Source organism: Aulostomus chinensis, chromosome 2 (genome assembly GCF_037954235.1).
Source record: "Aulostomus chinensis isolate RoL2024-O1b breed Wild chromosome 2, RoL_Achi_v1.0, whole genome shotgun sequence".
NCBI classification, from domain to species: Eukaryota; Metazoa; Chordata; class Actinopteri; order Syngnathiformes; family Aulostomidae; genus Aulostomus; species Aulostomus chinensis.
In genome coordinates this window covers 24673097-24686523 of record NC_141321.1, presented here as the reverse complement: position 1 = coordinate 24686523, position 13427 = coordinate 24673097, and the positions used below count along the sequence as shown (strand labels likewise).

At 44.5% G+C, this 13427-nt stretch overlaps 1 protein-coding gene across 1 annotated transcript; it reads right to left on the bottom strand.

Annotated features, from left to right (window-relative positions):
- Positions 1–2168: 2168 nt before the first annotated feature.
- Positions 2169–9296, bottom strand: LOC147269554 (uncharacterized). The gene is made up of 8 exons (XM_086195127.1): positions 9169–9296; positions 7970–8155; positions 6396–6508; positions 6134–6223; positions 5882–5983; positions 4580–4627; positions 4067–4208; positions 2169–3299 (listed from the first exon to the last, which is right to left on the bottom strand). Exons 2-8 carry the CDS (start codon positions 8007–8009, stop codon positions 3220–3222), a joined length of 615 nt encoding a protein of 204 aa, XP_086051253.1. The 5' UTR covers positions 8010–8155; positions 9169–9296; the 3' UTR covers positions 2169–3219.
- Positions 9297–13427: the final 4131 nt, after the last annotated feature.

The following is a 13427-nucleotide window of genomic DNA, read 5'->3' as shown; positions in this document are numbered from 1 at the left end:
TCTCTTCGCTCCCTCCTTTATCTTGCCAAGTGAAATCCACCTCTCATTATAGTAAGAGTTGAGGGAGCAGGAACGGAGACGAGTGGGGGGACGTGAGGACTGGACAGGAAAGGGGAAAGAGGGTTTTAAAATGCAGAGTTGCCATCTGCGCTGACAGGGATGATGATCAAAGTAGAACCCACAGGAGGAAAAAGGAGTGTTTAAAAATAGAACGCATGGCCGAAAAAAAAAAACCCCAACAACACAGTGTTCACCTTCATCTGGTTTGGTCAACAGAACAGGTCAGAAACAACGCGAGTTATTTTGTGAAGAGATATCCTTCATTGTGCTAAATGTAAATTAGTAATCGGAAAAGGATCAACTTAACTTTGATCGAGTTTTGTGCCCTTGGTATGAGCACATTTTGTGAGTGTTCAGTTCACACTGCAGGTGTGTATACATTGATAAATAATGTCTTTACGATCTAATTGACACATCGGAAAATTAGGATTTGGGAGGATTTTGTACGATAAAGTAAAAGATGATTGAATCAAGAGTGTAACAGACAGATCAGGCACCAAAAAAGGAGGGTTTTTTTTTTTTGTTTTGTTTGCAGGTCCTGGAAGCCACATCATCCTACAGCGCAATCAACCTCATTATTCTCAGCATTGCACTGTTTTTTTGTTTCCAACTAAAAACACACACGATGAGGACAGCAGGAGTCTCCCTCGCGTTAACAGCAACAGCACAGTCTGTGTGCTGTGATCAACTGAGAGATAAGAACAACCTCACTGCCTGACCATCCAATTTTCTGCATCATGTCTTTGCCTGCGGTGCACAAGGATGAAAAGTCTTTTCTGAATGAAATGCATTACCATCACACACGCACTCACACACACACACACACACAATTTCTTTGTAGAGCTTGTGTTAACAATTACAGGGTAATCTTTCTTCCTGTAAGTGAGTGTCAGTAGGATGTTTTCATACCAACCAGCTGTGAAATAATGAGCCACCAGTGTGCTGAGCCACTCGGGGAGTCACGCACAGAGATGTTGTTGGAGAGCGTTTTGGTAGTTGTGTGACTACGCGCTGCTGTGTGTGTGGTTGTAAAGATGCAACTGGTTCCGGTCACTCACAGCTCCTGTGGATGTCTAACACTTCCCTGCTTGACCCTTCTAAAGGTGTCTCTGACTGCAGGTGTACAAGTGTGGTTTTGTTTTGTATCTGGAAGTTGTTTCTTTTCATCTTTAACAAGTTCAGTTCCTCTGTCGGATTCTTTGAGTCTCTTGTCTGTCTAAAATGCATGCAGACACACTTCAGACACATAAGGGTGGTCACTGCTTTTGTATAGGTTTTTTTTTTACACTTAAAATGAGAACTTCTAAATCAAATTTATAAATATTTCTCATCGAGGACCAATGAACACCCCTAAATGCTGAGATCTGTATGGAGCTCTGGTATGCTGTCACTCTCAGCTCAGAGGGCAGTGAATCCGTTGGGGATGAGCCTCAAAAAGTGGCATGCTTTGTCATTCTTATTGAGGGCAGAGTAGTGTGTGTGTGTGTGTGTGTGTGTGTGTGTGTGTGTGTGTGTGTGTGTGTGTGTGTGTGTGTGTGCATGTGCGCATGCTCTCTTTGCTGCTGTGCTGGCATCTCAACACAGTTATTCTAGTTTCAAAAATTTGACTGTAGGTCTGGCGTTACTCCAGAGGGTGAAAGACAGATGTGAAACAAATGCAAACCATGAGTGAGGTGAAAAAGTGACTCCTTTTACCTCAAATACCACATACCTTCTTTAAAAGGGCCGAACCTTTGACTCGAGTACCAGTTACTCGAGAATTCTCTTGGATTTGAGACTCGTGCTGTGATATTTCTGAAAATTTTTAAAAGTATTTCATGAGGTCATGGCTATGATGGACAGGGGACCTGTTCAAGGTTTACCCTGCTTCCTGTCCCAACGACAGCACGCCCATGACCCTGCATGGAGCAAAATAGAAATAGATCAATTGCTGTATCCTTGTTTCTACTACGTATATTTTTTTATTAAGTTCTGTGGTTTCTATCATTGGATGTGCTTAGTTTTGACTAAATTAGTACGATTCAGAGCCCTGAGTGGCCCATTTGATACTGCAGCACTTTTTTTTTCCTACCAGATTTTACCAGTAGATGTTACATAAAGCTCAGACAAGAGGAGTTATATAAGTATGAGATGCTGCTGGCCAAGGAGCGAACTTGTAAAAACAAAAACAAAAAAAACCCTGGTGTTTAAAAGCATTCAGTTTTGTACAGTTTTATACATAGCAAAACTATTCATAAATGTAAATTCATAAGAGTCACTCTCTTCTCATATGACAGCAATATCTCCTGAATACCCTGAGGGAATTTCTTGAATCTTGTACAAACATTGTGATGGTCAAAGGTCAAAGGTCACTGTGACAGGCCTACACTGTGACAGGCCGCCACTGAGAAGGCAAAATGCGCTTTTTCTATTTTCTTATTACATCCATGTTTTACTTCTGTTAATTACAGTTATTGAAGTTGTTATTATGGTTTATGCTCTCTCTCTCACTCTTGTGCGACCAACCAAACAATTACCAACACTATTACCCTTGACTGGTCCCACAACAGAGAAGTTACTGATGGCAGTAATACCGTATAATATCTTGTGTACAGTCAGTAGGGTTACCAGTTCTGAATCTGTAAATAAGATAACAATATTCTAACCGTCCTTGGAGGTGGGCAACAGATTCACTTGGCCAGTGGTCCAGTTTGTAGTCCGGAATGAATGGATTGCAGCATATTGCAAAGTGGTAGAGGTCCTGGGTCCTGATGAATAACTTCTAATAATAAGAGCCTCCAGATTCAGAAAGTAACACATGCAGGTCACTCACTCACTGCTGGATTGCCCCCTAGTGGTTGTTTGCTGGCATAGAAATCATTCCTTTTTGTTGTCCTTGTAGGATGAGTGAAAATAATGTTGAACCTTCCCCTGATCTTTGTCTGCCTGTCCACTTTAAGAGTAAAGTTCCTCTTAAGGGACAAATTTGAAGTATTGTAAGTGTTTTGGGTCAAAAACAACATCCATCTGCAGGTTGTGTTTAACAGACGTCAGCTTAAACTCACCCAGGAGCGCGGGACGATTCCAACGACGACGAGTCTTTCAAACCAAAAGTGCTGAATCCCAACTTCAACCCTGTTTGTACAGGATTCCTGTCACCTGGGACCTCTAGGATTGTAGTCATTGCAGGGGAGGCCTGCGATCTTCATCTGGTGCCAATGCACCGTGTCTGGAATTTGGAAAGTAAAAATTCCAAATTCCTGCCATATGCCAGAGAGAGAGAGAGAGAGAGAGTGAGAGTTTTGGCCTCTCCTTCTGCCCAGGATGGTTCCACCTCAGTGGAAAGGTTAACAAAATACTCATCAACTTAGTGTACAGGTCGTGATGGCGACTGTCCAAAAATACTTTAAAAGGCTCAGAGCTCAGCACCGATTAATACCATCAACATCGTTCCTGCAGCTTTAAATGAGCCACATCGCTGACTTTCCTGCACTTTGATGTTTTTGAAATCTGCAAACCTCCTGAAATATTTGTTGACAGCTTCTGTGTTGTACTTCTACCTCTACAAAAGGACCTCAGAGTATCTGGGGGACCCTCGCCTCAACGAGGACTCACCGTGGCTGCGGGACATCTTCGCCCAGAGCACACAGTGATGTCACTACCACACAGAAGCATGAGTCCAATATATGTGTAGTACCACAGGCACAACAAGTACATTTGATAAGTACATCCTAGTTTTATGGTACTGGAGATGTAGAGGGAAGTATCAATTACTACAAATTCATTCATACATTGATGTACTTGATGTTAGAAATATTGTTAGACAGAAGATACTTTCCATGTCTCAGCACGTTACAAATCCTATCAAATCAAACATGAATACAGGAAATAAGGACCCATCAAATCCACGGTAAAATCCTCCTCCCTTCTGGAGAGGATGGTGACAAATTCTGGAGAGACCTTTTATCACCTCAAAGTTGGAACTTAATGATTGAGGGTTTTAGTTTGGACCCCAGAGGAAACACACCATTGATCTTTTTCAGTTGTTTTTTATTCAAGGCCCTGCTGTTCTGAGCCCTGGTTCTGAGCCGAGCCCTGAGGTGACGGCGGCGAACCTGATCCTGCAGCTCTCTCACCTCCTCCACAAGTGAACTGTTCTGCAGGTTGAACTGTAAACCAAAAAAACACATCAAATGTTCCCTTCACACAGGAGCAGATGAACAACTATGACACTTCAACAATGGGGCTCATCAGAACTCATGTTGTCCAGATGTCAGTTGTGTTTGTGTGGCTGACGAGTTTGTGGTCAGGGACGTTGGAGATGAAGGGCCAGGTAAGGCCAGCAATCTGGATCAGAACAGCTCCAAGTCAGACTGCACCTTCAACATTTCTTGAATGCAGAGCTGTTCCTGAACCAAACCTTTAGCTTCTCAAAATAATTTGATGCCTCAAGAACAGAGACACTCTAATCATCAATGAAGGATAAAATGGTCCCTGAGCGTGCAGAGTCTGATGCAGTCATGACGTCAGGCCAACTCACACTTTTGGTGCGTCTGAAGAACAGGTCTGCTTCTTCCTGTCTGTCAGACTGAAACATAAAAGAGCAAACAGTGTCATCATGAGCTTCTCTCTGCTCTGGGACCACTGACACTGGACCGCTGCTGCTGGCCTCTGATCTGAGAGTTCCACTGAAGCTGGATTTCATCCAAAAACACAAAAGTCCCTGTAATCAAACGGCTGGTGACTGTGGACAGATTCTGTCTCAGGTCAGGGTCCACTGAAGACCACTGACCATACAGGACCAAGACAGCCACCGTTTAGTCACACTTGACCTCCACCACTGGAGCCAGAGAACTACATTTAATAACTAGAAGACAACCAGACAGCACAGATTGTCCCTCCAACAAGACCAGCCAGACCCAAAGTAAATCAGGCAGTGTTGAGCAGAGCCTCACGACTCCCGTGTGGTTCCTCTTAGTGACGAGGGGCACGAGTGGGCTTGGTTTTTTTCAGTCATTCTATATGTCTTTAATATCTCATGCTATATCAGCTGTGACATGCAAAACAAACAGGTGGGAGTGACGACTGCAGGACTAATCCTTATTTTCTGGATCACTTGTGTCCATCATTTGACATCAATGTCCTTCTAGAATTGTGGACATGTTTGATGTTGTGTTTGTGTTCAGGAACGCTGGTCATTCTCAGAACTGGAGAGGACGTAGTGGATGTCAGACATGTGAGTACCTGCCATGTTTGTTTGACTCTGGGCAGCCACAGGGGAGTGAAGACCTGAAGCTCTTTCTCCATATTTGCTGCAAAACTGACTTTATTTGTAACATTTTCCATCCATCCATCCATCGTCTTCTTCTTATTCCTATCAAGGGTCGCGGGGGGCGGAGCCTATCCCAGTGTCAACGGGCGAGAGACGGGGTTCACCCTGGACAGGTCGCCGGTTTTGTAACATTTTGTTTCTATTTTTGTATTTATTGTAATGGAATGTTGTGGAGGCTGCACGGTGGTGTAGTGGTCAGCACTGTGGCCTCACAGCAAGAAAGCTCCAGGTTCCAGTCCTGGCTCCATCACAGGATCTTTCTGTGTGGAGTCTCCATGTTCTCCTGTTCTCTCCTGTGACTGAGAGTGTGAATGGTTGTTTGTCTCTCTATGTTGGCCCTGCGATGGACTGGTGACCTGACCAGGGAGAACCCCGCCTCTCGCCTGTTGACGCTGGGATAGGCTCCACCCCCCATGACCCTCAATAGAAAGGAATAAGCGGAAGAAGATGGACGGATGGATGGAATGTTGTGGACCTGCTCTACTGGTCTGGAAGCTCATCATCACTCACCCTGAGGCAGAGGAGAGACAAGTGAGCACAGACTTCTGCATTCTGGTTGTTCAAGTGGTTGGCCTCCATCAAAGCTTCCTCAGCTACACACAGCTCCCCCAACTATGCACACACACACAAACACACACACACACAAACACACACGCACACACACAAACACACGCACACACAAGGTTTGCCGACAAAAATCCATCATCTCCCTGGGAACTATAGTAATCATTTCCATCGTCATGGTGCAGGAGGGGTGGTTACCCAGTAACAGGTGATGCCCAGGCCCAGCCAGGTCAGACAGGATGGAGACTGTTGACAAGCCTGCAGGTAGGTGGCTGTGGCTTGATCAGACTGAAAGTTATCAGAAGAGAAAGATCCAAATGATCGTATGGTTTCACTTGAGGCCTGCTGATACACACTCATCCACACAGTTGAAGTGCTTCATACACACGCATACACACACACACACACACAAACACACACTCACACACACACAAAAGCATTTGTCATGTGTCTGTCTCACCAGCTTGGTGGCTTTTGCAGCCTTCCTCACAGGAGCCAATGACCTCTTGACCTCAAGTGGCCACAGTCGGCTCTCATTCATCTTCCGACGCAGCCTGAAATGACAGTCACACACTGACATATGTTTATACACCTTACAAAAACCTTTTTTGGACCTGTATTTTCCATTCTTCAGTTCCACACCTGATTGGGGGAGTCACTCGAACTCTTTCTGATGTTTGTGTTGCTAATTTGTTGCTGTTTAAAAAATCTAATTGTTTTTCACATTTATTTTCCATTCAGTTTTGATAAAAGTCGTCTCGAAGACTCAAAGAAATGGGTGTACAAACATAAAACAGACTCAGCACCAGCTTCTAACAATCCTCATGACAGGAGGAAGCTGCATTCGTTTTATCTTGGTGTGCCTCTGAGACTACAAACACCTGAGCAGCTTCTTTGTTTGCACTGCCAACACATTCAGGCCTCCATACTTCACCTGCTAATGACACTTAAACATCTACACCCTGTTGTCCTGGAGATTCTGTATCTTTGTCCTTTGATACAAACCCTGCTCTACTAACAAAGCTTTTTTTTGGTCCAACTTCAACAGAAACGCTGGCTTTTTGGAAATGTGCTAATTAGCGACTGTACCCAGAGCTACACAAGAGCATCCATAGATAACTGCTAGTTAGCTTAATAAGATGAATGCTAGTGCGCCCCGGTTAGCCTAAGTAGAGGCAGCATGGCTCTCTGAGAGAAGCTCAGTCAAAGCCATTTTAAAAAAGCTCTCCTTGTACATTGTTGATTTGGTGGTTGTGGACATGTTAGACAAAAAAATAATACAGACAATGTACTTCTGCACTGAGATGAAATTCTAAAAAAACACTGTTGCTGTTTCACACACTCACACACACACACACACATTTGCACACACACACAAAATCTCTGCTTTTACAAAAGACGTAAATAAAAAAGGAGTTGTCATGAAGGTACTGTAATGCTCAAAATAGTACACAGTAAAGTGTCAATCTTTGTTTTCTGGTGGGGGTGGGGTTGAGGGAGGGGGGTGGGGGCCATATTAGTGACCATCATCTGGTAAGTCTCTGTTTTGACGAGCACTGACTGCACCTCGCATCAGGGGCAGCAGGTCCACCACAGCTTGGCCCAGCACCACCGTCTTTGGCTCAGCTTTCATCTTCTCCATCAGCACTTGCTTCACCATCACTGACCACAACAAAACCATTCATCTTAAACATGGCGAACTGAGATCAGTTCTTATTTCACCAAAGACACGGCCATCCTGATTGAAACTGTCCTGTTCACTGTCCTGATTCACTGGAATTGTTCCTGTCCTGCCAGGAATAAAAAGAGAATTCATGGCAACTAAAACACTGACGTGAGCTCTGTTCCATCACTTTAACTCAGGTAACATTTTCTCTTGCTATCATGTGAGCATAACAGCACTAAAGGCTACGTTTGACTACTGAGCCACAACAGACAATCAACTGTATGGAGGAGACCAAGTAAAGCCGCATGTTGAGAAACCTCAGACATCAAACTACAGGACAGCGTTCTCAGCTCAGGTCACTGTGTTACCTGTCACTGGTTTGTGGCTGAGTTCTGTCAGAGCCAGCATGTCATTCTGGCAGTGCAAGATGCAGGTGAAGTTGTAGTTGGCACACAGCTCCAGGGATCCACCAGCGTCTTGTCTGACCGGCCCAGCACCGTTCCATCTCTCTCCACCTGAAGAAAACTTTGTAGGCTGTCTGGCTTTTTCTTCTGCTAGAAGAGGAGGAACTAATCAGGTGTTCATACACCTCACTATGGAAACAACTTGACTACACACAGACACCTAACAAATTGGAGGAAACCAGGAACACAGCACTGCAGCGGTTTGCCTCCAGGCTTTGTGTCTGTCACCGTGACCTTGACTTTTTTCCACCAAAATCTTATCACTTCATTCTTGAGTGGATGCTTGTTGTAGATGTGAAGGAATCCCCTCAGGTGAGCAGCACTAACAAGAAAGGGACTGACGGACAACCTGAAAACCAATCGCCTCCAACTCAGGGCTGGCATTAAAAAATCATTAAAAGATTTAGAAAGACATGAGGCCACCATGAGCCACCAGAACAGCTTCCAGGGGCCTTGGTACTGGACTCAATGCAGTCAGTGTCTAGAACTCTACTGGAGTTGATGATGGTGGAGAAAAGTGCTGTCCAAAACCTCTCTGTTTATTCAGGGTGCCTTCAAAGACCATGGCACATTATTCATATCATTATTCTACTCATGAAACCATTGAACCCAGCAGCATCTACATGACATCTTTCTATACACATTTATTGAGACCTTTCCTTTAATTTGTCACTGTTTATGTAACACTTGCAAACAAAGTTAGCATCACAGGACATAAACACTTTAAAACAACATGGAGAAGTTGGAAATCCACAAATTATTCACAAAATTTAGAACAGAATTTTTTTTTTTTAATTAAAATCAAAAATAAGTGAATACAGTCTGGGCAAATTTACTGACTGACGCTCATCACCACACAGATGAATGTGAATCGCCTCCAAAGCCACAGGTGAAAGCAAACGGACAGCTAGCGTGCTAAAGCTACACAGAGTTCTAAACGCCATGACGACAAAAGCTGCTGGTAGTCGGTTTCTGATATGTGATACGTCTGCCTTTTATTAAATGGCAAATAAGGTACAGAATCCAGGCTCATTTACGTTCGTCCTTGTTTTCGTCAATAAAATGAGCATTTTGTTCGTTTCTAAAAAGTTCAACTATCTTACCGGACTGAAGTTGGTTCCTCGGATTATTTTGATTTTGATTTCCGTTTGGTTTTGGTTTTTGTCCATTGTGATGTGATAGTTCAGACTTCCGACGCCACTCCAACAGTGATGGGTGAACAATCTTCCGTTGTAGATAGACGACGGAGTCCCGTTCATATGGCAACGGTGAGACGTTCAAAGACACCGATTGGAAAGATCTGAAAAATAAAATTTACAAGTTGCATGAAGATCAAACAAAATTATGTGATTGGATTCGGAGATTTCTGATACTTCTGATTTCTGATTGAGGGGGTAACACCCCCTCAAATCAAAATTTTAGAAGCTGAGAAAAACACACTGATGTTCTCACAAAATTAACATATTAGGAGTTGACATCAGTTGGTTGTTGCATTGTGCCTGGCTGGGAGCTCTGTCACAAATTGGTTGAACCTGTTGGGTGTGGTTGTCGCACCAAAGTAAAATGTGTGTGTGAATGCTACAACCTTGTGCAGCGTCTTCTTTGGACCCTTTCTCAGATGTAACAGTCGTCCCTAAAGAAAATGTCTGTCTGGCAGGAATGCATGGCGGCAAAATGTTAAAAGTGCAGCTTGTTGGTGGTTAGAGATGTGTTTGTGCTGGTGTTGATTCCACAGCAGCACCTTCCTAGGCGTCTGCACTGACTGGGCATCAGTGTCTCATATGAACCCACATCTAAATAACTGAACGTCCCTTTAATGACCCAGATGCTAGTGTTCATGCTGCATGAAGGGTGGACTCACTGTGTGTGCTGGATATTATGATTCGCCTGGAGCCACAAACCACCTGGAAATGAAGCTTTGATAAATCGTTGTTGCTAATTGTCAGCTTGTTCAGCAACTGGTGCCACTGAGTGCCATGGTTTGCGTTGGCATTGGTGGTAAGCTGCTAGTGGAGGTGGGCTGTGCTTGGCCAGGCATGGATGAAGATTGATCAGGGGCTTGGAACATGGATAGATGCAGAGTGCCGAGGGGATTGGACCATGCCTAGAGTTACAGGTACATGGTGGGTAGAAAGAGATGGTGCAGCATGGGCAGGTACAGGGGGAATGATGGCAGAGTGGATTGGGCAGTAGAAGTGGGAGCCTGGGCAGTGGGGGCTGGGACAGGGGCTAGGGTTTGCTGCCATGGCTGAGGCATGGGACGAATCTGAGGGCCACCAGGCTGAGGGGTACTGGGATTTGCCAATTTGTGAAAGTGGGGGACTTGAATCAGCTCGAGACTCAGCATATCTCGTGTTTGCGAGGGCAGGAGTGAATATTCTGGAAGGTGGAAGCAGCAACTGCACTGTCTTGAAGAGATGAGGAAATTGGGGCCAGCAGATTCTGATTGGACCTCCCTGTGAACAGAGCTGATGCTATGCTGATGCATGAAGTATCGGCTCTTTTGTTTTCCCCCAACGTGGCCAAAGAAATGCAAGCCAAAACTTTTCAACTATCTCTCAAATATATTATTTATAAGTCACCATGTTCAAAGTGCTGTTAGTTATATGCTGTGAATATATTGCATTTTAGTCATTTTAAGCATCACCTACCTATTTAAAAAACAACAACATGTAATTAGCACCTCTGCCAGGTCTGGAGCATCAACAGGATTGTGGAGTCCCATTGTCCACAGTTGTTGTGGGGACATATTTTGCTCTGTTCTTCGAGGGTGATGATCCCAACCCCCCTGAAGACATGGAGATCTCTCTGCAGATGTGGAAGTGTGAGGGAAATTCTCCTTGTAGATCGTTGAGAGTTGCTAGTTCTCTGAAGAATCACCAACTCAATGTGATGAATCAAGTCTCTTTAATACATGCAGCATGGAGAGAAGACTCGTGTCGAATGTTCTCTCCCGATCTTTACAGTGTCCCAACCTTGATACCATTCAACAACAAAGGGCACATGGTTTCCCCATCAAAGCAATGACTGTATCACCTGTTTAGCATGTGCTTCTCAACCCTCCCCTTCATCCTGTCTCTGTCACTGTTTGTCCTTTTGTTCATTGAGGTCAGGATGGAAACTCATGTGATTCACAACATACTTCCTAAAGACGATTACTTCTGACCTATCTATTCATGTAATTCCTACAGAAGACATACATGCTGGGCACAGAACAGGTGGATGCTGTCAGAAGGATCTAGTCGACCTTCATCCTCAAGGCTATGAAGAACCTGGTAGTACAGGTTTGAAACTGCCATCCCAACGTCTGGCCACAACCACTCTATTCTGATAAAAAAAACAAAAACATCAAAATACCCTCAAGTTTGTCCAGTATATTTGGACCTTGTGACTCTGTGGAAGGAACATCTGACATGATTAATTCAATTGAATATCATTTGAAAAATGTATCCCTTTGATTCTGCACACTCTTTCCTGACAGGAAACTTCCTTGTCCACAGCCTCTTCTAGTAAACCTGCATCGCACTCTTCCCCCTTTTTCCACTCCTTGGTCACCTCTCACTCTAAAATGATGGATCACACACAAGAACCACTTTTATACTTTTACTTTTATAGAAAGTTTTTATACACTCATTACAGTTACTTTTGAAATCCTGAAAGCTCAAAATACATAACTGAACAAAATAAAGAGCAAATACAGGGTGACCACAGGTCCTTAAAGTCTTACATACACAGCATGAGAGGTGAGTGTGGGACGGCCACACGGCCCTCAGTGGACAGCGTCCACGTGCTAGCAGATCACACAGCGTCTCTGCAGTAATCACACATAAAACAACCACGAAATTACAAGGAGGTCATGTCTGACTCTGCAGAGCCTCTTCACCTGTGCCCAGTGTGGCAGTGGCTGGGTGGCAAGGAGGGTGTCTGGTCATCAGGAGGTCACCCCGGCCCTCCCAGTCAATGTGTTGAAATGTACTCCCCTGGCACTGCGGGAAAGACCCTTCCTCACTGGTCTTAATAGGGTAAATCCAGAAGACAGCTGTCACGTACACCATGGGCACAATGAAGAGTGATAAAGAACAACTACAGGAGACTCAATGATCAGTTTTATGATGACATCTGAAACAGTATTGGCGGTCGAGGTGGCAGCAGATGCACTGTCCATGGGCAACCTGGTTTTATTGTTGACCCACTCTTGGTGCCACTACAGCCCAGGTTGCTGTGTCGGTGCAGAGACAGCAGCACAGAGGTGGATGACCTCTCACAGGAGCGGAGACACCAGCTTGATGTCAGAGTTGGTGACCACCGTCGTGACTGAATCCATGCTAGGTCCAGAAAATGGTTGGATTTGCAAATAAAACTTTAAGATAATTAGAAATTCATTTGACCAGCAATTTTTTAAAAAGTGATCAGATAAAATACCTCAGCGTCTGGGGAAGCAAACCCTTTCAAATAGCAAACTGTCAAAGATTTATGTGGAAATGGGACCCAAATGCAGCCAAGGGGAGGACAACAAAAGTCTTAAATTTAAAATGGTAAAGTACAACACAACACTGGGAGTTCTACACAGGACTGAAAACTAAGGCCTTAGGGGAGACGTGGAGAACGACCATGACGCCGACTAAGACTGAAGCGAGCAGAGACAGAGCAGCGAGCAGAGACAACAGGAAACACAGAGGTGAAATACATGAAGAAACCTCATAGTTATGTGATACAGTTGCAGAAACATGGCGCAACACAGGAGAGCCTCAACCACAGGCCAGGACTCAGCAGTCCACCTCCACCTCAAGGAGAAGGGGCACTCCTTCGAAGACCACAAGGTGTTTGTTCTAGCCAGAGAGGACAGATGGTTTGAAAGAGGGGTGAAAGAAGCCGTTCATGTCAAACTAGAACGTCCATCTTTGAACAGAGGAGGGGGCCTCAGACACCACCCGTCACCCACCTACAATGCCGTCCTTAGATCCCTCCCCAGGAGGTGCAGCCGCAATTCACGACGGCGAGAACTTAAGAAGCTTCTTGGATGAGAGGCGAAGAGGTGAACTACCCAGCATATGTTCGTGCACAACAAGACCATTCAAATAACTTTAAATGAATGAATCCTTAAAACAAATGTTCTTGTGAGAGCTTTTATTTTGAAAGACTCCAGAAATGTTGCTGACAGGATGTCAGTACAACTGAAAACAGGTCATTGCAGTCCGTTCAGCAGTGAAGAGTCAAGATGAGTGACAGGTCAGGATGAGTGATGATGACTGACTGATGAAGGTGGCTCCCAGTCATCTGCTGCCCTGAATGAGATCAGTGATGAACTCACTCATATGAGGGGCGGTTGAAGAGACTCCATTCACACCACATTTGTTAGAAC